Raw genomic sequence first — 23,561 nt, forward strand, 5'->3', positions numbered from 1 at the left:
TGTAATTCTTCGCCATAAAACAACAGGGTATGTATTATCACGGATATGTTCAATTCATTTAACTTGTTAACCCTGTTCGTTCTTCAAAGACTTGATTGCACAGGCAGATAAGTGGTTATTATTTTTCCATTTAACTCCAGAGACTGGAAGCACTAGGATTTGTTCAGTTTTAAACACTACTTATATGCAGAAAAAACAAACACCACTTCAAAACCCAAACAAAACTTTGTTAATGTTTTGAAAGGTCAGTGTGACCATTCCAAAAATTATATTGGGAAAAAAAGTTGTTTTTACCAGAGAAGAGGGAATCTCAATGTTATTTTACCACAGATGCTTGATGAAGCTGATTCCGTGCCCGCCTCCCCAGCAAATTTTAACTGGACCTGGGCTGTATTAGTTTCTCTCTTTCTCTGTCTCTTCATTTACTTGAATGAGTAAAGGAAGCTTTTTATTCTCTGTGTCACTTGAAGTACTTTTAGAAAGCAAATTCCTGATACCAAATCTGTGTCTTTCAATTTTTGTTCGTGCATTTCTGTAGTTTTACTTGATTGGATTTAATCAATTTGAGTAGCACACAGTGGTAGAAAGGATTCTATAGCACTGAGAGAAATCTGTTACCTCTTGAACAGTGAATTTGTAACTGAAATTGCTCATCTACTGTGAAGGTGGGGAAAAATATGGTGAAAGACTTTTTTCCTCTGTAAAACTTTAGATGGCCTCTCTCCATATATACTTAATATGATAAACATTGTGACCTATTGGGAGTGTTTTGTGTTGAGAATTTAGAAACTTCTAAATAAAAGTGTAGTTTCTTTATTTCTTAAAATTAAAACCCGAGCATTTTAATCATACTTGAAAATACCATTGTAATATGATGGGGTAGATGAGGAGATGCTAGGAGTCAGTGGTGGCAGGACAGAAGAGAAGACCTGGAAAATAGCTGGGCAGGCTAGGAGTTTTGCAGCAAGTAGGAGACCTGGAAGGTTGGTAGAGAGACATTAGTGGTTCGAGAATGGTCATGAAATGGGATGCTGGGATTGCTGATGGAAATCAGATGTATACCTTGCTTCCTATGCTGGTCAACATGCTTCCATAGACGATGCGGGCAGCCCAGACCATGCTCGGTTTGTTTTTCCTTCTCTTTTTTCCAAAAGTCAGGAGAACACTGTTTCGTGCTCACAGACTAAGGGAGAGGATGCTGTGGCTGTGAGCTCGGTCCAGGCTGTAACTGAAAAAACACCCCAGAATGTTAAAATGCCTTGCTTTTCTCTCTTGAGGTGTATGTGAATTCCTTCTAACTAGAGACCTCAGAGAGAAAAAAAGAGACCTGTAACTGAGGACCTTTGAGAATTAAGTCTGGGGATACATTCCCACCAGACCAATTTCAAGCAGGACTGAAAGAGTGTATTTAAATGTTGCAATCTTTCAATATTTGTATCTAAGCAAGGAGACTTTTAGTGCATGTCTACATTGGACTCCTTTTCTGACCTGGATTGCTATGTACGATAGGTGTCCCCAGATTTTTCTTGCACTTCCAGTCTATTAGAAGTCTGTTTTCCAAGAACAAGAATTTTGTAGTAGCAAAAAAAGTGTTAGACTACAGTTCTTTGTGAAATGTAAATATCTTTCTCCATACTTCAGTTAGTGTTCTCTGTTTTAATTTGCAGTTATTTATGAATTATTATTAAATATGAGCCTTAGTTATTTTGCTTCATGCCTTGAATTTTCTTTTGAACTTTAAATTATTATTTCATACTTTGATCTGGTAAGAATTTGTTTAATACAGCTCATATTGCCTCCCTGTGAAAAGACTAATTGTGTTACCTGATGTAAAGTAGCAATATTTCTTCTTAGATCTGCATTTGGATTTTCTAGTGTAAAGATTTTACATTTCATAAAATCTAGATTTCTGATGCTGATTTAAATATTTCAAGTACCTTCCTGTGGCCCTATCTAACACAGTAGTCAGCTTTAATAAACGTGATCATGTTTGGGTGATCCAGGCATTCAACAGACTTCTTTACCAGGTAGAAATTTTTCATCATCTGTTTTTCTTTTGTATTTTTTTTTTGGTAGGTACTTTAGAGGCTTCTAAGCATAGGGAAGGCAACAGAGGTATCTCAGAACACAGTTCAGAGTTTGCATAATAATACATACAAATCTTTTGACTGGAGGTATGACATAAATCTATAAATTGTACTAAGAATAGGCAGGGAAAACAGATGAATAAAGGTCAGAGAAAGGTATTTTATTAGAATAACTGAAAAAAACTTTTCAAATGTAGTTCAAAATATACACTGTGCAGACAAATCATAGTCTATTGTTCTTAGAAAAGAGACAGTGATTATTTTCCATCAAAGTCATTATTCAAGATATGGAATTAAAGTAGTTTGTACTAGAAAGGGAACATGAAAGAGAACTGACCTGTTGCTCTATGTGTCATATTAGTTTGTTACACTGCCTGCTGCATAAAATCAGGTAGGCTTTATTGAATCTACACATGGAATTTATTTTTAAATGAATTGTTCCTCTTGAGGGTCAAACTTAAGGGTTTCTTTTCATGGCCACATATGCTGTATATACAGAATCAATAACTAATGCTCCTGAAGGTTACTAGAAATAATTGCACAGTTTTGATAAATAATATGTATTTGTATGCTTCTTTGTATATGAACAGTTGAACATCATCTGAAAGATATGTTACAGATATTTATCAAACTTATCTAGTTGAGATTTCTTAATTAAATCTGGACTATTCAGATCAGTGGAACATAAGTTATGGCTGATTTTCATGCTTTTGCATGGTGATGGGTTTACTTCCAACAAGGTGTTGATTGATAACGTGCTTCTGTTGATGTAAGAGTGAATGTGTGGGTGTACCTGGAGTTCCTTACAAACCATTACAAAAGTAAGAAAAGTTAGGCCCTCCTGAAGGCATGTGGGAACAGGAATTATTATCTCAAGTGTTTAGATTAATCAGGTAAGCCTTTAAAGTTTATCCAATAAAAAATACTGCAGGGAAGGTTGAGTTACCTTAACAATAAAGCATGAAAAAGCTAAGAATATTCTGTTAGTGGTCATTCATTTTAGAACAAGCTTTTGCACGAACCTCATGGATTGTTGAAGAATTGTCAGAAAACCTAGCAAGTTAAACAAAGGTGTGTTGGGTTTTTTTTTTCTTCCTTTGACAGAGGTATTTCTTTTAAAGATGAAAACAAATATTAGTTAAACAGGATGGGGCTATAAGTTTTCCATATGCAATAGCAGGTTGGAAGGTACTGTGTTAGTATGGAATGGGTGACGGACAGCCTTCTCTTATTCACAGTTCTTTATTTCAGACCATCAGTTAGTAGGGCATTGCCACAGCCTGAGAAACTTCAGACGAATAACGTTGGGAAAAAAAAGAGACCTATAGAGGTAAGAAAAAAACTTGATCATCTCTTCCTTTCCTCTTCCTTTTAGGATGGGTTTGTTTTTGTTTTGCCATAAATTGACACATTTGTGGACATACTAAACATAAATGTATCAAAGATGGGAATATTGAATAGTGACTAAATAGCAAAAAAGTGAGAGAGGATTTTTTTGTTTGTTTGTTTTTGTAAATATTCCTTTTTCCTGCAAGACGAAATGGAGCACAACTTAATTCTTAGTAACAATGAAACCTTTTAAATGTGGTGTTTAGAAAGCAGTACGTCCCTTTTAGATAACTGGATTGTTAACGCGTGTATTATCACTATATAACTAAGCATCTCTTACTGCAAATTTAAAAAAACAGATTTTAAGAGTTTGTTTAAAATTCATTAGTGTGAACAGTTTTAAAAAATATTTTTGTAGAATTTATTAATGATATGTTTAGTGGCCACCTGTTTTGTTTTTGCTGGCCAAAGCAAATAAATATACTCACTTTTGACTAATCCGAAGTGGAAATTTCATCTAACCTTGAAAAATGCATACACTTCATATCAGCTGAACTATCTTCTATGATATGAAACAAAGTGTTTAGTGTAGCATAATAAACAGCCCTTTGTCATCAGTGTTCTAGAAGTTTTAGGTTGCAATTCAGCTTTCTTAATTGTCAGCTGGAATAAAATTATGAACCAATGGTTGTCATCCTTTGCTTCTTAGTATCTTCTTCATCAAGAAAGAGCTGTGTTCTTCTTGGCTCACTGTGATTTATTTGTTTAGATGCATGTGTCTGTTGTTTTCCATGTATGGATACGTGTGTGTAAATATCCTCCAGCATCCACCAAACACAGGTGACAGGGTGACATGACTGTGTATGGCAAGACTGAGCAGCAATGGCAGCTGGCAGGGAAGGCAGGATCTCAGCTTCTGTTGCTTTGGGACATCATTAAACTCTTTTCCTTTACTGCATAAGGAGATATTTGAAAAAAAAATCCTGGTAAAATACTGTGAAGTTCATAATTACTTTAAGGCTTTGGTGTAAATGTCTTTTTTAGGACTTAATTTTGGAGCTGGTATTTGGATACCGAGGCAAGGACTGCAGAAACAATGTGCACTATTTGAATGACGGTGCTGACGTAATATATCATACTGCGTCTATTGGGATCTTGTATAATGTGGCAACAGGTAGGAGAGAACCCATTTGAGGAGAAATGTTTCTTTACACACATGGAGTTACACTTTATGAAGTACCTGGTATGATTTAAATCTTACAAAAGTATGTGGGAAAATTATTAGCTGAAAATTCAGTGTGTAGAGGTGATTTGTAATAGCTGCATAAGCAAACTAAATATATCAAAAGGTTTCTGGTCATTGAATTTTGAAGGAAGTAAATATTTGATTGCTTTTCTATTAGCTTTCTGAGATATGCTTGTTAAAATGATCAGAAACTGTTAAAACATCTGAACAGTGGGGTCATTATAGTTGTTTAATGTTTTTTCTAAGACTAAGTTTTGGGGTTTTTTTAATTTGGTTTTCTTTTCAGTCCACCATATCACATACATTCATTCCCAACAAACAGTTTAGTTTAGATTACTTAGACCTTTTAAGGAGCTACACAATGCCATTTGTTTCTATAATGTTTACGGAACTCGACATAGAAAACTTGACAGAGTAGTTTGGAGTTATTCAGTGCTCTGTGTTAAAATCAAGGTAAAAAATTAGGACTTTCTGTTTTCTGGTTTTGAGCTCCAAACTGCAACATCATCATAATGCTGTTTTCTAACAAATATTATAAAATTTTCAAACATTAACCATGTCTGTATCTGTATAAATGTTTTAATTGAAGTTGGACTTTTGTTTTTTTTAGGCTCTCAGTCCTTTTACCAGGAACACAATGATGATATTTTGTGCCTCACTGTAAATCAGCACCCCAAGTTTACCAACATAGTGGCAACTGGCCAAGTAGGTATGTTTGTATTTTTGTAAAAAGAAATTAACGTAAGAGCATGCAATTAGGGCCTTGTGAGTTCACAATAAATCACAAAAATATTTGATTATGCTATCTCCGTTTGTATGAGTGTTACTCAGTTACCTGTCCTCTTTATTTGTTTCTTTGAGTGTAATTTAATAAAGTTGAAAAAAAAACCAAACATTTAGGCATGAAAGATGTTTAAGCTTATCTTTTGTTTGGAGTGTTATCAAAAGTATTTTTGTAGAAATCTTAAGCCCCATGAAATTAGTCTGGTTTTATTTAACTATTAACTTGTGTTAGGCCTTCCAAAGAAGCTTAATTGAGCTGTTCTTCACTTCTATATGGACTGACCTCAGAATTCTTAAAATAGATGTCAATTTATGTAGGTTTTATCTCATTAGACAGATTCGTAGTATCTGCTTGGTGCTTTGATAATAAATAGTCATAATATTCTAGGCAGAACTAAAACTCTAGTGGTGTTTTCCTACAGATAAATTTAGATTTAGGGGGGAAATATATAGGTTTCATAGTAATATTAAAATTGATCTATGAATTAATGAGGTTTTAAAAAAAGACAATAAAATTTTAAAAATCCACTGTACATCTGCATAGCTGAACTAATACTGCTGTTTCTAAATTTTGCAGAACAGTGTAATTTTTGTAGTCCTATAACCCAATTGCACTTTTCATACCTCCAGTTGTTTTTCAGCAGATTCAAATCCCCATTTGTTTCCTTAATGCATAGAATACCAAAACACTTTGTTTATTTTAGCCAGAATAGGCTTTTTTCTTCCCACTGTAGGTTTGGTTTGGATGTTTCATTTAAATATGGTCAGTTTTTCAGAGTTTATTATCTGCTCCCCTGTGTCTTTTGGATATTTAGATACATGTCTCATAAACATTGACTTATTGATAGTAGTAACAGTTTAGCTAAAATAGCTTTATTTCTTGGTGAATTTCTTGTCTCACAACAATCTAAATAAATCATTAATAGAAATTATTTAAATTGAAAAAATTATCAGCAGATCTTTGCCTATAGTGTGATTGAAAATAACATTTGCAGGAATTACAGACCTTTCATTGTCTTTAGGAAATTGCTTCTTCAGTGTATTTCTTAATACACTGTTAAGGCCTGTTTGCCTTTCCATATGATAGAATATATAGGAGGAATGTAGGCATAATGTGAAAAATTGTTCTTTGCGTGGATTTTCTTCAGTGTTCATCTTACCTGAGAAGAAATACACGACCCTTAATGCTTTTTTATTTCATAATCATTTCTACATCAACTAGCAGTAGAACAATTGTAAGTGTTTTGTAACATGGATTAAGGCATACAAATCAGGAGCAGATGACACTTAAACTGCAAAACATAGTTTTAAGGAGAGAATTAAATCTGAAAAATGAGCCGTAAACAAGGTATCTTCAAACTACACTTATTTTTAGATTCTGAACAGATGTTAAGGAGTACATTCTCCACAAAGAACATACTTAACTGCTGCTACTTTTCCTACTGATATGACTGGCACAAACATGGCTTCACCATTGTGATGTAAATCTTCAAGAGATTTACAGAAACGTTATTTCAAGTATTTTTAAACTGTAATGCTGTTGTGCAGAGTCTCGGTAATACTTCCCAGTACCTGAAACTTTATAATCCTGGTTTCTCAATGCTCCTATAGAAGAACATTGGTTTTATTTGCCATTTGTCAAGATCAGACTCAAGCATTCTCCTTCTTAGGAGAACAACAATGAGCATTTTTTTTTTTTCAGTTCATTTGTTAAAATATCAGTAGCAGGTAAAATGTGGGTTTTATTTAGTTTGGCAGAGAGAGACCTAACATACACCAAAACTAGACTTTTGTGTTGTAACTCGAAATGGAAATCAAAATAAATTCATTCTGTGAATTTTTATTTCTGGTGTGACCACCTTTTATCAGTAATTGTTCATCTTTAACACTAAAAGCAGTATTGGTGGTGCTGCAATGCAGAGAGATGACATCAAGGTGTATGTTAAGGAATTACACTAAATGTGCCGTATATTTTCTTTAGCTCTTATCTTACTTCTGGTCTAATTATTTTTCTGCTGCTTTTCCATTACAGGAGACTCAGCAGATATGTCAGGTAAGGGAAATAAAATTTTAACATCTTCAGGTGTAGTTAGCTTATCTAGTAGCTGTCTACAGCTTTATAGGACGTAAATTCAATTTTAGTTTATTAAAACCCTGTATCAGTGATATTACCATCAGCACTGAATATAAACCACAGCAGCTCAGCCAATTGTAAATATAGAAACAATTAAAATGTTAGAACACACTTAAAAACTACTTTCGTTGTAACATATTCCCTTCTTGCTGTCCAGTGATTAGTGAGTTCTAATCCATACTGCTACTGTAGATTCCTATGTGCTCTTGCAGGTTCTATAGACATGTTGGGGCTGACAATTAACATTTATTTTAGATACTCAATTGAATATAATTTTTAATATGCATTTCTAAAGTAAATTTCATTGAGGAGGCCTAGGTGACTGAGTGAAAAAAACAATCACCTTTCACGTTTATGTATGATTGCCATGCAGTTATTTCCACTGATTCAAAATGCTTAGTATGACATCAATTTAATTTTTTCTGCATCATTCTGGGTCTTTGACAGTCTGACAGTCTTGACTGAGCTATTTCTTATTAATATGTTGTTTTTTCAACTGTAATCTTAAAAATTCATCACCATCATGTATGAGTGAGTTCATTGTTGAGTAGCCATAGTTGTCCTGTGACACATCTTCAGAGATGCATAAACGTGTGTTCATTTGTACCTAGAAAGTATAATAATCTTCATGAGGATCTATAACTTGTTCTGTGAAGAACAAATGTACTATGGCGTTTTTAATGTGTGTCGACTTCTTTTAAATATGCCAAATTGTGCTTGCTCTAAGGATGGGAGGAAGAATATAGGTACATTTTCCCACAATTTTAAACCATATAAAAGAAGGAATGATGATATGGTTGTTTATATCAAAGAACATTTCTAGTCCTGCATATAATGCCTGGAGACTTTTCCTCTCTCACTCGCCTTCTTCCTACTGCAACTTCAGTTTGAGCTTGTGTATATTACTAAATTCTGTTGCCACTGCCTGAAACCAACACTATTTTTTTCTTCTTCTTTATGGAACCAAGAGTCTGGAATCCAAGCTGCTGCCTTGCCTTCATTAGAAAGTTGCATAGTTTCAGTTAAAATTTATCTGTGGCTATTTGGCACCTTTCTTACTGACAACTTTTGCTTTTCTAGTTTCAGTTTTCTGTTGCCTACAGTGAGGTAGGGGTTCTTGAAACAGTAATGTTTGTAACAGGCTGGAAGGGCAAATTAAGTTTGATACTGACTTGGTTTAGACTTCCTTCACATTACTGAAGCTATTTTTTGTCTGACTAGCCTATGGTAGCTTTATCTAACTTCTCCCAGAAGGACATGACATCTTAAAAAATCCCTCATGTGAGAGTGGATGTTGAGCAGCTGGAATACTTCACAGGAGGGCTTTTAGAGGGAAACCATCAAGTAGGAGGACTCGAGAGTCCACATTCTCCATCCTGCAAATCTGAAAGATTTTGTCAGTTCTTATTCATGGAATCTAGGTGACAGTTTCTGTTTGCCACCCAATATAAAAATTTTGGCCAAGGTTATAGAGGAGGTGCACAGGAAAAACCTATTCAGAGCCATAATAAAGCTTTCTCTTTCCTCAACTTTCCATAAGGACAGCAAGGTGTTTACTTAGAATCTTGAGACATGCCACTTGTTGCCTTTCCTCCCTCCCTCCCTTCCTTCCTCTCTCCCTCCCTCCCTTCTTCCCTCCCTCCCTTCCTCCCTCTCTCCCTTCCTCCCTCTCTCCCTCCCTCCCTCCCTCCCTCCCTCCCTCCCTCCCTCCCTCCCTTCCTCCCTCCCTCCCTTCCTCCCTCCCTCCCTTCCTCCCTCCCTCCCTCCCTCCCTCCCTCCCTCCCTCCCTTCCTCCCTCCCTCCCTCCCTCCCTCCCTCCCTTCCTCCCTCCCTCCCTTCCTTCCTCTCTCCCTCCCTCCCTTCTTCCCTCCCTCCCTCCCTTCCTCCCTCCCTCCCTCCCTCCCTCCCTCCCTCCCTCCCTCCCTCCCTCCCTTCCTCCCTCCCTCCCTTCCTCTCTCCCTCCCTCCCTCCCTCCCTCCCTTCCTCCCTCCCTCCCTTCCTCCCTCCCTCCCTTCCTCTCTCCCTCCCTTCCTCTCTCCCTCCCTTCCTCTCTCCCTCCCCTCCTCCTTTTAATGGCAGGTCTGATGGTGCCATGAGAGGAAATTCCAATGAGAAACAGAAGAAATTAGGAAGATTGTTCTAAAGACTGTTTTGGAACAGCTCTGAAATTGTGCACAAAAACTTAGTTTAATGTGTCTGAAATTTTACCTAGGTCTCCGTGCCTACTTTTTCCAGTGATGTGTGCCTTTGAGGGACTAGATTGATCTGATTAGTAAAACAAAGCATGGAGCTGAAATAGATTTCAGTTTATGTGAATCTGGGTCTATGACAATAACCAGTAATTGCCAGAGTTTACATTCAGATTTACTAGAGATCAGAAGTAAAGAAATTTGAGAGAGAATCTTAATGTCCTGGAAATGGCCCAGGTGCTATTCAGAGATTGAAAAGTGGACATGGATGCCATATCTTTGGAGAAGGCATTGCATTTGGAAAAAAAATATAGCTATCATCATAACAGAAATAATCACGTGTATTAGTAGCATGGAAAGACGGTTCTTACTGAATGAACTTGCAGTCTAGACAATGCAAACTAAATTAAATATCTTAGTTCTTCTGCATCAGTAAGCAAGCTGATTATTCAGCTGATGTTCTAAGAGAGCATGCATTTCAGACAGATGGCCATTTTGTAAAAAAGGAGATTTTGGTCTTGCACTGTAAAATAATTTCTCTGTTGCTGTCAGTTGTCCAAAAGCCCCTGTAGAAATTACTTTCTTGATGATCTACTCAATATCTATGAAGGGTTTTGAGTTAGCATGCTGAGCTGAGTTTTACTAGGAGAAAAACAGGCGAAGACAACTTGCTTTCAGAGCTTCTGCTGTGCTTCAGAAGTCCGCTAACAGGTTAAGCAAAGTTTTCATCTCCAGTAGTGTAATGATGCTAACTTCTTAGTCCTGCTCAATGATCCTGTTTGCTGTAAATTGGTTTCCAAAGGGAGGCCAAAATCTCCTTTCTTTTTTATTTTTCTTTTTTTTTCCGTCTGACCAGAACACTTTTTTGTCTTACTAAAAAATATTAACTGCTTCAATAAGCAAACCATTAGACATTTTCAAAGCATATGCTAATTACATGTTTTTATATTTATGTAGCTACAGCTCCTTCTATTCATGTGTGGGATGCAATGAACAAACAGACGCTGTCGGTGCTGCGGTGCTACCACTCCAAGGGCGTTTGCTCAGTTAGTTTCAGTGCCACTGGCAAACTGCTGCTCTCCATCGGGCTGGACCCCGAACACACCATTACCATTTGGAAGTGGCAGGAAGGTAGGAAAGCGATTGTTTTTGAAGCATGTGTTTATATTGTTAGAGTTATGTTGGCTTGAGTCAAGAGCAATTGTAACAAAAATATCAGCAGATCAAAAATGATTACAATAAATGCTGAGCACTATGCAGTATACAAGAGGAGGTAAAATAAATGTGCTTACCCATTCTAGTAACTACTAAATATATCTCCTTTGGAACTGTTGTGTGAAGACCAAGATAGTTCACTGATTTCCAGTTAGAATAATTAAAGAAAATTGTAGTCTTCATCCTTTGTTTTTTCAGTCATTTCTTTGCTTCTTGGTAACACTTTTTGTAAGAACTTTTTTGCTCCCATAAGAAATGTTCTGTTCTTCTCTGTTCTTATTCTTCTTTAAAGTCTGATTACTGACTAGGTGGTTGCACTTCTAAAATTATCCCCCCAAAATTACAAATTGCAGAAATGTGATGAGTACAGCTCCTCTATGCAGCTATGTAATTGGTGTCCTAAGCTGTACTACATGTTTTCAGATTGGCTTTGATCTGAGTTCAGGATTTAGGCTAAAGCAACTCAGTCTACTCCTTTCCTCACCTCGTTTCTGTCTGGCAAAGCCATGCCCAGGTTATGAAACTGGTTCTCTAGCCTTAAGGGTTTATTTCCTCTCCCTTTGGAGTTTTCCATTGATCAACTAGTATATGTCAGAAGTTTAAAGATCAGCTATAAGGTTAATAAAAAGTTGATCCTTCACAGCTTGTCTGCTAGATCCTGTGGAGCTGGATGTGATGTCAACTGTGCATTTGTACAGTGTTGGGCAGGGTGAAGGGTGTGTGGGAAGAACCCAGGCAGCAATTCACTGCTGTGTCAGGCAGAACGTGCCTGTGCTCGTTCCTAAGAGTCGATACAGATTCAACACGGCAGCCACAGGTCCAGATCAAGGAATCTTCATATGGGTCAATATGTCTGATTTTAACACCTCTGAAGCGACTGGAAAAGTATTACCTGTGAATCTAAGACCGTATGTAGCAAAGTCAGTTTCTGCATTTTCTGCAGAAAAAATTAAGTTTTCTAACTGGAGAAAATTTGCAGAGAAGTCGTTCATTAGTCTCTTGTAATTTGTCCAGAGTTTGGGATTTTCAGAGGAGTCACAGGAATTTAAGAGGAAATGGAAATTTACTTGGATCTGAGATCCTAACTCTTTTATACTTCTGAGGAAGTTGGAAATTATAAGTAGATGGCACCTTCATTAGGTACTACACTTTGCTACTGGGTCTTATTAAATGATCTGTTTTTTTAAACTTCATCTTAGTTTAGTTTTAATTTAGGAGTAGTTTGTGCTTTTCTTCTTGATCTGTGTGGTCTTGGATCACTCATCATTCTCCGTAATTTTCATTTATTTTTTTAACCATAAATGTCTGTTTTTCTCAGTGAATTCAAAATGTCCATTTTCTTTCTGCCAGGTGCCAAAATTGCCAGCCGAGCTGGTCATAACCAGCGTATATTTGTAGCAGAATTCAGACCAGATTCAGATACCCAGTTTGTTTCTGTGGGAGTAAAACATGTGAGGTTCTGGACACTGGCTGGAAGGGCTCTTCTCAGTAAAAAAGGGCTACTGAGCTCCATAGAAGATGCTCGAATGCAAACGATGCTGTCTGTAGCTTTTGGAGCGGTATGTACCTTAACAAACTATTTTAAAATGCATACAAACAAGATTGTTCTTACTCTTCTGCCTTTGTTCAGTTCAATTAGACTTTTCCAACATGCTAATGAGTATGCCAGGTTTTTTATTAAACTCAGTTTAGCATTTCTAATATATGCCTGCTAGTTAGAGCTAGTAGCAGCTTTCTTTAGAACAAAAAAATAAAAGTAATATGGATTGTATGCTTTAAAAAAAAAAAAAAGAAGGTGCTTTGGAGTGATAATACGCTGCTTGGCATTTAATATAGGTAAAACAAAGCTGATTCCAGACCGCAGGAACCAGACAGTAGAAATGAGTCTAATTTTACACCCACCTGGGAGTGATTTTATTATAATCAGTATGCATCACTTCTGAGTGATCTGAAAGCAGCGTTGTCCTGGGGCATTCATGAACATCTATGAGTTAGACGACCACAGTAGGGTTTTGTTTTGCATTGGGTTTTGTTTGACAGATGCAGACCTCGTTGCTAAGTTCCACGGCTTTGCCGTTTCAGGAGTTGCTCTGTATGAGCAGATAGCCACAGATTTCTCTGGCGAAGTGGTGACTCTTTCCTATTGCGTGCATCACTGTCCTGCTTGCTGATCTGTCTGTTGGGTTCAGACTATTGAACTTACACTATTGATTTTGATTTTTGAAACTGTAACTGGCCTGGGGTATCATTTTTCATGAGACCATCTCTTTTCAAGAGTGGTGTCCCTCTCTCAGGTGCATCTGATTTAAGAGGAAGTCCTACAAAGCAACAAGATACCTTACCCGATGCTGGCTGTTAGAGATGCACAGCCCAGGCATGAGCCTGGTTTGAGAAACCTCTGTGAACTTTCTTGTGGATAGACAGATTCTTAGCACGAGAATGAGAGTGTATGCTGAATGTCCTGGAGGATGGAATGGGGTTGTTTGAAGATGCAGAGCTTGCAGAGGTTTTGGAAAAAGCTGTGTAAACTGGATAAAGCCAAACCTGGCGTGTTCCCTGTACTTCTTGTAGGGAGCATTTCTGGGAGTGCTTTTCTTCCTTTATTTTGAGTCAGAAGAAGCTAGTTGAGATGCTCCTAAACAGGAATTACAAACAGCCGAACAGCTGTGATCTGCTCCCAAGTTCATTTCCAGTCCTCTTTTATTTACTTATTTATTAGGCCACCCTCTCACACACCCCTTTAAAAAAAGGATGTAGAACATCAACCCACCTCAATCAAGGAGAGTGTTCTTGCCAAATCTCTGCATGAGTACTGGTACTCTAAAATGCTACCAGATGATACTGAATTTTAGGATTGTTCACAGAAGTTACTAAACCAATTTTGCTCAATAACCAGTTCCTGCTGGTTTTAAATATATCCTAATAAATTGCCCTTAAATTTTAGAGGTTAAAATTTAATGCCCTTAAATTTTATTACCTTTCAAAAACAAGCAGAAATAAAGAACAACAGGCAGCTTTTAGTTCTGAGTTAAGTCAAACAGTTTTCTTCATGAACTAATAGTGTAGTCGAGTGAGTATGTTCAGCTAGCAACAAAATGGCTGCGGGCATGATGTACATAGCAAGGGAGTGCAAATTGTCTGTTTGTGTGAAATGGCTGAAACCATAGATAAACTTATGGCTGAAGCTTACGTCATTGCATTTGTTTTTGGCGTGCAAAGCCTATTAGCTACAAGAACGCACATTTCAGACTTCCAGAGACAATAGTAGCTCATTGTTCTGTCCCTACAGGTTCTTATTATCGCTTCCACAATTTCCTCTTCTACAACAGCAAATAAAAGCAATCTAGCCTAAATGCGAATGGTGATGATCTTTATTTCTGAATGTTTTTCTGCCTGCCTCACTCAGAATCAGATGATGAGCTTATTTTTCCCCTTTTCAGAATAACTTGACATTTACAGGTACTATCAGTGGAGATGTTTGTGTTTGGAAAGATCACGTGTTGATACGAATTGTGGCCAAAGCTCACAATGGACCTGTTTTCACAATGTATACCACATTGAAAGATGGTTTGATCGTTACAGGAGGCAAAGAAAGACCGTGAGTCTTCTTTTTTCCTTTTTCTGCATGCACATATTTTCATTAAAAATGGTTTGGATTCATGCCATCTAACACCTAGGCCATTGAGACATCAAAGCCAGAAGAGCAGTTGTTATTGGATCCCTAAATAGGTGGTAGGAAAAAAAGTAGATGCCACCTCCAAAGTGCAGGTAAGCCCCCACGAGCTGCAAGTACCTATTTTTTTTCCATTGATTGATTATAAGAGAAAACCTACAGTTGCTCGGATCCTGGCCTGTGTGCCTTGCTTAAGTACCTAAAGTCAAGAGAGATGAATCAGAATCTAAATGCTGTACAAGTAGTTCTCCATAATTATAACTTCTAGACTACAGTCATCTTTCTAAATCACATGTGCAAGCTTCTTCAGGCATTTTATGGTGACTTTACATTATTTTGGTTAAAAATAATAGACAAGTGTAAAATAATTTATGTGAATGGATTATCAATTAAATTGCATTATCAGTTATGCTGCATATTACATCATACAGGTAATGTTCTTCAGGTACAAATACACAGTGATCCAAGAGCTGATACAGTTCTCGCTCCTTAATCTGAAAAGGGCTGAAGTGTTGTAGTCAAAAGTGGTCTTGAAATCACATTATTGTGTTACTAAATAGTTCAATGTTTTTGCCTTCTCTCAAACTACTACTGTAGTGATAAATACCGTTTAGTTTGAAATATAACTAAGCGTTAAAAAGTTACCTCATCCAGATTACTTCCTTTTCTGAAGTTGAACCAAGGTTGCTAATGTAAGTAATTTGCACAATTGTGACTAGATAAATGGATGATAAGTGACATAACAGCAGAATGCACAGCTTCTTTTAAAGGAAGAATCTGTTTAGTTATGATGGCAGAGGCAAACTGTCTTCTCTCAAATCTAAGGTGCAGCAAAATCCTCTGTTTCTGGGCTTGTGAGCAAAATATCTCTTCAAGCATTTTATTTTTTTTCTTACAGCCTTGCTAATGATTAAAAAAAAAAAAATCGTGCTTCAGCTGCAATCTGAATCTGCAATCCATCTGTTGGCATGATAGTGCCCCATTTTGCAGGACACAGGCCACTTACCTCCTTTTCCTTAAACAGTCCTTAAAGATCCTGGTTGATATAAAGATCCAGCTGAAAACTTATTAATTCCTGTGCTTGAAAAATTTTCTTCTACTATTTATAAAACATCACTGTGATTTTATGGGCAGAAAGTTCTCCATACCCTTTAGCTTCAGAGCCTCTTAACAATTAGTGTTTGACATGAAAGAAATAGTAGCAAGTAACAGTAAGAAACAATAATTCATCTTTTGTGGGAAAATGGCAGTATTGAAAGTATACAAAATGAGTTCTACATTTAGGAAAATTGCATGTTTGCTTCTGTTTGGCATTCTTAATTGCAGTTCAATGCCTCTTTTGATAAAATCTTTTTGCTGACCAATCATATGTCAAACAGTGCTATTGGGAAGCAAAGGATATTGCATTGGAAGGACTGGAAATTTATAATTCATTACAGTTCTTTTAGTAATAATAGTACAAAAGCAGTAATTGTGTTTAAACTTTATGGAGTTCTTTGTCAGGGTTTGTTCAGTAATCAAAGTTGTAACACTGGCAGGTCAGTATTGTGGGATGTGATATTTTATTTTGGGTGAGATTCTTTTCTCTTTTTAAGACAGTAAAAACACGTCCCAGCTCACCTAGAAATACCAGTTTTATTTATAACTGTTTCATTAAACATTATCTCCTTTTTAGAAACTTATTTTATTTGAATGTGCTCCTTACTGAAATACCAGCTCTCTTGAAAGTGGGAAAAGGGAAATACTTAGTGCTTTCATGACTATTACTTATTAGTTGGGTATTTTGTGCAATTAACATTGTGTGATTTTTCTCCTGTATCTTTGTCATTTATTTCACAGTAGTAAAATACATCCTTCCTGTTTCCCTCTTGATAATCTCTGCCTGTTTTTAGAGTCAAGATGGCAGTTTGTTCACACACTGAAGTGTTCCTTTGACTAGACAAATTGCCTAAGAGCTCCTAATTCAGAATAAGCTTAGCAGTGACCCTCTTTCAACTGGTTCTGTAAAGCAGTACAATGAGGACTTTGAATCAGTATTTCTTGCTTAGTTTGGAGGCTCAGCATATTAACATCACCTGTTCAGTAAAAACAAATTGAAACTTTAATGATTTAAAATATACTATAGTATCTCCTTTACATTACATTAAATAATATAGTCCTTTCATACATTAATTGTCTTTTTGTGCCAGCCATTATACTCATGGTTTTTCCTGATTTCTTCATAGTTCAAAGGAAGGAGGAGCAGTTAAACTTTGGGATCAAGAGCTGAAACGATGTCGTGCCTTCAGACTAGAGACAGGACAAATGACGGACTGTGTTCGCTCTGTTTGTAGAGGCAAGGTAAAGCACTCATGTCTTTAAAATAAAGCTTATAATTTGTGGATTGATCTATAGCATTAAATATATGACAAATTGCTTCCTCTTTCTCTTATACAGCAGAAAAAAAATCTACTTTGTGAGATCGTAGTCTTACTTAAGGCAATGTCTATGTATTTTTTAATTAAAAACTAAGGATTTCTATTTTCACACTTCAAATATCTGACTTACAAGCAATAACTCAACTAGCATAATGATTTGTATACAGCTTTGTACTTCAATAAAGCATAGAGGAGTTTAAAAATAAATTATCGTTGATTATTTGATTACTTGAGCTCAGCAAACCTTCTTCACGGAACTATAGCTTTGGATTATATCTTCATTACTGTTCATCACAAGTAGTTAATGTATTATATCAGAGATAAATCTTTCACTGTTGTTCAAGGGGAAAATTCTTGTTGGGACAAGAAATGCCGAAATAATTGAAGTTGGAGAGAAAAATGCTGCATGTAACATTCTAATTAATGGTCATATGGATGGACCAATTTGGGGCCTCGCAACACATCCTTCCAGAGACTTTTTCCTTTCTGCTGCAGAGGATGGCACAGTGAGACTCTGGGATATTGCTGAAAAGGTAAGTGTTGGAGAAAAGTTGTTGTTTAGGAATAAGATGGAATGGTGTTGAGGACTTGAAAATTGTTTTTTAATGTGTTTGGAAACTAATGCATCAGATGGTGGCAAACTGTTAGCATAAGGTAGTTTTGAAATACGGACAAATAGAAACATTTACTCTTCTGGGTTTTTATTTCTTCACAGAAGATGCTGAACAAAGTCAGCTTAGGCCACGCAGCTCGTACTGTTTGTTACAGCCCAGAAGGTGACATGGTAGCTATTGGCATGAAAAATGGAGAATTTATTATCTTGCTTGTGACGTCTTTAAAAATTTGGGGGAAAAAAAGGGACAGAAGATCAGCGATTCAAGATATCAGGTCAGAAAATACAATACCTTTGTCTGTTGTAGTATTCTTTTGATGTTTAAAAATACAATTTTATGTTCTGAGGAGCATTGCAATGATATTTTAGAGAGCTGGAATCAATGAGTGAATTCCTACCCTGATATAGGAATAAAAAGGAAGGAGGTACATGAAGATGAGCGACAGCAATCAGTCAAAAAACAGGCGGTACCATAAGGGGAGCATCAGATGCTATTGCCAAGGATTTGTTAAAAATGCAGGATCAGTGGAGAAGTAAATGGACAATAGGGAGAGACCATCGTGATCAGGGGGCTGATGAGAGGTATGAAAAGGAGCAGAGTGAGATGCTGTGTAGGAGGTAAAATGAGATCAGAACTTTATAGGTGAAGACTAGATTGTGAGAGATGGTGGAAATGTCTGTCTGACAGTTTGCCCTTTGTTGGGTTTTGTTAGAAAGGAGTTAGCAGAAGTAAAATTTTGTTTCTTCTCAGTGGAGGAGAAGACTCTTCCTTCCATGAGATAGATAGATGGTGATGGGCCAAGGGAAGCTTCAGGAAAGCAAAGTGGAATGAGTGGGAGGAATATGAGCAGACAGGGACCTTGCTGCAGGAAGGCAGGAGAGCCCTGCTAGCAGTTGGAGGGTTGCTGGAATCAGAAAGCTGTTGCACAATATGTCTCAGAGATAATTGAAATAAAGAAACTTTTCTAGTAACACAAAAAGGGCTGTGAGGAATCTGCTCAGCTCAGGAAGCTACTAACCAGAAAGGAAAACTGGAGGAAAGAAACCACTGTGCAAAGATACATTGGGCAGATGAAGGCTTTTATTTAACATCTTTTTATTGAGTACATTTTATCTAGAAGGTCTGGCTTTTCTTCATTTACAGCATTTTATTTTTCTAGTTTGTAGCCTTGTAAGTACAGTGTAAGAGAGTCAAAGTTGTTGGGCTGTTGAGATGATAATGAGATCAGATAATGAACAGTTATTCTAGAGATGTTCCCAGTTCACTTATATGTGACAGCTGTACCAAAATTATTGCCGCCTTCTACTGCATATCCGTTCCCTGAAATTTTTGTTTCAAAAGTTATTTTGCTTATCAGACAAAATACTCTGCCTCCTTCTTTAATTCTGGATAGCGGATAACTTGAAATGCAAATTTATCTGTGCTCCTCAAATATTAGAATCTGTTGTAAGTGCCAACGTGTGTTCATAAACCCTTTTATCTGTTCAGGTTTAGCCCAGATTCTCGTTACTTAGCAGTCGGCTCCAGTGAGAATGCAGTGGATTTTTATGATCTGACGTTGGGTCCCACTCTGAATCGAGTCAGCTATTGCAAAGATATCCCAAGTTTTGTGATTCAGATGGACTTCTCTGCAGATAGCTCTTATCTCCAGGTATCAGTCATTAATTGTTCAAGATACGGAGTGGAAGATGCACTCATGACAGATACTCTGCACGTATTCTCGTTTGGCACCTGCTAAATTTTGTAAGGAAAGGTTGCAGTAGTAGGTTACTGTCACTAGACCGTGACTTTGTTGTAGTGAGAAGTGGATGATGAAAATGTTTATTCTTCATACTAAACACAAGAAATAAGCATAGAAATGAGAAACAGATTTCAAAATCACTGTAATGTGTCTCCCTGCGTTTTAACCTCTGTGATGCTGATGGGCCGTGTTAAAAGAGAAAGGAATGCAGACTGTCATTCTGTGAGCCCCAGGGACCTGTGAGCTCTTCACATCCCTGACCAGAACGGCAGCATCACACATTGTTTCGGTGACAGCCTTCGTGGTGGAGCAGCACCAAAATCGTGGTGTTACACCTCCCAGCCACAGGGCTCAAGACATTTCTTAAAATCAAAATAGAGTAGGCATACTTCTATTTCTATATTTTGTTCACGTCTGAGAGGAGGAGTAAGCTTCTTTCACTGTCAAATCAACATCTACAGGCTGAGATAAATACATGTGTTTCATCTTTTTAAAATTTAAGATTTCTTACACTTTCTCACTGTTGCTTTATGTTTGTATGTATTTTTGAGAATTTTCAACGCATTGACCAAGTATTATTAATAGTTAAGTTACTTGTAGACTAGAAGATAAGGATCAAGAAAGTGCTTTCCAAAGCCCTTTAGAATTGTATTTTCATCTTTTCAAACAAGTTCATGTATTTTAAATTCTCTGTGGTCATCTCGAAGGTCTCTACTGGGTCTTACAAAAGGCAAGTCTATGAAGTGCCTTCAGGAAAACAGCTTGTGGACCAGGCTGTGATCGACAGGATAACATGGGCTACTTGGACAAGGTAAATGATTCACACATTTACACCTGTTAAAACACTTCCAGGAGAAGCACCTACTATTTAAAAGCATATTTCTTCCCTTCATTCAGACAGATATATTTGCTTTTAACACACTCGCCTGCAACAGATCAGGTAAGTACGGTACAGCAAAAGAAAGCACATAGCAGATTCCCTCAGTAGAACATGAGCTGGTTGACCAGTGAGGACATCTGATAAAAACTGATGTCTCTGATGTGTGCCTTTCTATCCACCATGGATCTCTGGTTTCATATCTCTTACAACCTCTGTTGTTTTCATTGTGCTGCACAATTTACCTGGAATACTGCTCTATTTACTTCAAAATAGCGATTTGGGGATAAGAGTACAGGGAAAATGAAAACATTTCAAAATAGTGTGGTAATACAAATTTTATTTACAGTATTAGACTAACGGTATCTGTGTATTAAAGTTGTTATTAACATTTGCATATTAAAAGGTATACAAAAGTACTTTTAAATACCTTAAAGTTGTTATTATTATGTTTCATTCAAAACAGTCTTAGAAATTACATGAAGAATGATACCATATTTTATTTTTATTTCACGTTTAAATAATGTATTTTATATTCTATGCGGATTTTATTTTCTGTGCCTTATTTCAGGCCACTTTGCCTGCTTTCAATTTTTGTCCTCTAAATAGCACCCTTGGACAAAAAATGAGAATAAATACATGAAAATTTTCAACATATGAACCACTTTAACCAGTAATAATTGTGACTGTCTGCTGCAGGACACACTAAAACTAGAAGCTTTTCAGAGTGCTCTGAAAAATGTGTTTTGCTAGCATTCTGTTTTCTGTTTGGGTAATGCATTTTTTTCACCTCTTTGATATGAAAACAAGAAACTTGTGTTTTCTGACCCAGTTCAGTATATCTGAAACAAATCATTCCTTTTTGAACACAGTGTACTGTGCTCTGATTTGGGGGGAAAGAATCACAGAAAAATTCCCAAATAATTCACCTACTAACAAATGAGAAAGTTCTTGTTTCTGTGCATTCTTGGAAGTATGCATTTACATTGTAAGCAGAGCTGAATAAAAAGCAACTTTTCACAAAGATTTCCAAAGGAATTTTCTTATAAATGTTTTGTTTGAAATCTTAGGATAATTATTTTCTCTGTTTAGGACAATTTCTCCCTATCTGATTATAGTGAAGAATCTTCACCGGGCTCAAGGAAACTTTTAATCTAACTGATATGAAAATGTTACAGAATCAACAAAACATAGTTATAAGAATGTACATATTTTAATTTTCCAAAAGCTGGAACATACTTATGTAATGCTTATGCTATACTATTCAATTTTTTATTGTCCTTTTTTTATTCAATTTTTGGCAAATGTCTTACTGGACAATATAAGGACTATTGATTTCACCTCTGCTTCTTAGTGTTGTCCTGGGCCAAGTTATTGTGGGAATTATGTCACTGAATCAGTGTCAGAGGCACTTATGGAATGATACAAAACTTAAATACAGAATAAAACCTATATGAGATGCATATGTGCAAGAATAAAATGTAAAAATTACATTTTTATAAAACTGGTTACAATATGAGGGCTGCAGAGTATTGCCTTACTCTATTGTTTTTGCTGTAGTTTTCAAGAGTCTCTCGCTGTTCTGTTTCAGTGTTCTAGGGGATGAAGTCATTGGAATCTGGTCCAGGCATGCTGAAAAAGCTGATGTGAACTGTGCCTGTGTCTCTCACTCGGGAATCAATCTTGTAACAGGCGATGATTTTGGAATGGTCAAACTGTTTGACTTTCCATGTCCTGAAAAATTTGTAAGAACTTGTTTTTGCATCATTACAACAAGTAGTGTTGATATTATGTTCTTGAATTGTATTTCTAGAAGACATAGGATGAAAATATTTTCTCCTCTAAATTTGTAGCTTTTAATGAGTCTGTGTAACTTAAGCTCTGTAGTCTGATAAGTGTGCTTCACCTCAGAGTTTTCCTACCTTTTTGTGCAATAGCTCCCGCTATACACTTCTGTAGATGTTAATACTGTCTGCCAGTCTGAATTTGCGTAGTGCCTTCATACTGAAAATCTCAAAGCCCTTAGTTTTATGTGTCCACATCTCCAATCTCCATTTGACAGTTGAGGAACACAACTGGCAATTTTAGTCCCACCTGTGTGTTTCCATGGATGAAGAGTTTACAGATTTTTCACTAACACTAGCACTGTTAATTTTCAAGATTTGGGACTGCAAACTGCTTACAGACTTGTAATGACAGTAATTTTTGCAGTGTTAGGAAATCTACACAAAATGTAGGAGTTAATCATGTGACAAGACATATTTCATTTTATTGCGTTAGCTTGAGTATTGTTCCCAATTTGCAGGTTCCGTCTCATTTGGTGACAATTTATTCTGCATTGCAGCTTAATAGTAGTTCCCCTTCAGGAGATCTTGCATGTTTGAAAAAGCTGTCTAATATTCTGAATGATATAAATAAGTGATGCAATAAAAAGGTAGATAAAGACACGCATGCCCTGTTTGATTTACGAGGACACAGAGTATTTTGACTCTCATTTTATTGTTGTTTTGGTTTTGTTTTGTTTCATTTTTGCTTCGTTTAATTTTTTGTTGGGTTTTTTTTTTTTTTTTTCAGGCAAAACACAAACGATTTTTAGGTCACTCTGCCCACTTAACTAATATTCGATTTACAAGTGGAGATAGATACGTGGTCAGTGCTGGAGGGGATGACTGCAGGTATGTATCCTTTCCATTACTGTCAAAATTACACAGCAGTGGACAGTCCATAACAGTATAAATATAAAGCCCAAGTTCAGAGTCTTCAACTTTTGTGTGCTTGTTTTTCTGTTTGTATAGAAAGAAACGGATATCTGCAATAAAATAAATAGCCCAGATATTAACATGAGCAGTTAAGATTTAAAAAATTAGAATATGTTTACATCTGTATTCAGAGCATGTTATTTGTAACTGATTTTTTTTTATTTTGACTGTATTAGCCATTTCTTTTAACAACATTGTAGTCTTTTATATCTCATATTTTATATCTTTCTGAAAACACAGCTTATTTGTTTGGAAATGTGTGCATATGCCTCATTGAGAGAGACATGGAGATTTGCGAAGGGGACACTGCATGAAGTACCAGGCATGGAATACCCAGGACTGCAATGTGACATTCTGCTGTGCCCTGCATGCGTAAGGAATGGTGCTGATCCCAGAGACAGAGCAACCTGTCTCTGAACAACAAGTACCTGGAGCCTGTCTGGAGGATGGACTGCAACAAATACAATGAGGCCGTTAGGGTTGCCTCAGTATCGGAT

General features: G+C 36.6%; 1 protein-coding gene across 2 annotated transcripts in view; it reads left to right on the top strand.

Annotated features, from left to right (window-relative positions):
* The window catches only part of EML5 (EMAP like 5), a gene marked incomplete at both ends in the record, with an annotated part of 112,525 nt that extends 89,184 nt beyond the window's left edge, over window positions 1–23,341 (top strand). The window contains 15 exons of one of the 2 annotated variants that reach the window (XM_080345832.1): window positions 3,288–3,417; window positions 4,461–4,590; window positions 5,273–5,371; window positions 7,478–7,498; window positions 10,726–10,899; window positions 12,334–12,542; window positions 14,424–14,581; window positions 16,882–16,996; window positions 17,418–17,606; window positions 17,789–17,961; window positions 19,176–19,338; window positions 20,136–20,239; window positions 21,897–22,050; window positions 22,880–22,980; window positions 23,305–23,341. In XM_080345832.1, the coding sequence (XP_080201958.1) occupies window positions 3,288–3,417; window positions 4,461–4,590; window positions 5,273–5,371; window positions 7,478–7,498; window positions 10,726–10,899; window positions 12,334–12,542; window positions 14,424–14,581; window positions 16,882–16,996; window positions 17,418–17,606; window positions 17,789–17,961; window positions 19,176–19,338; window positions 20,136–20,239; window positions 21,897–22,050; window positions 22,880–22,980; window positions 23,305–23,341 (1,957 nt within the window). The remainder of the gene's footprint in view (window positions 1–3,287; window positions 3,418–4,460; window positions 4,591–5,272; window positions 5,372–7,477; window positions 7,499–10,725; window positions 10,900–12,333; window positions 12,543–14,423; window positions 14,582–16,881; window positions 16,997–17,417; window positions 17,607–17,788; window positions 17,962–19,175; window positions 19,339–20,135; window positions 20,240–21,896; window positions 22,051–22,879; window positions 22,981–23,304) is intronic. The other variant, XM_080345833.1, reaches the window with a different exon arrangement.
* Between the last annotated feature and the right edge of the window lie 220 nt (window positions 23,342–23,561).

The sequence above is a fragment of the Nesoenas mayeri genome, assembly GCF_963082525.1.
Source record: "Nesoenas mayeri genome assembly, chromosome: 5".
Classification (NCBI taxonomy): Eukaryota; Metazoa; Chordata; class Aves; order Columbiformes; family Columbidae; genus Nesoenas; species Nesoenas mayeri.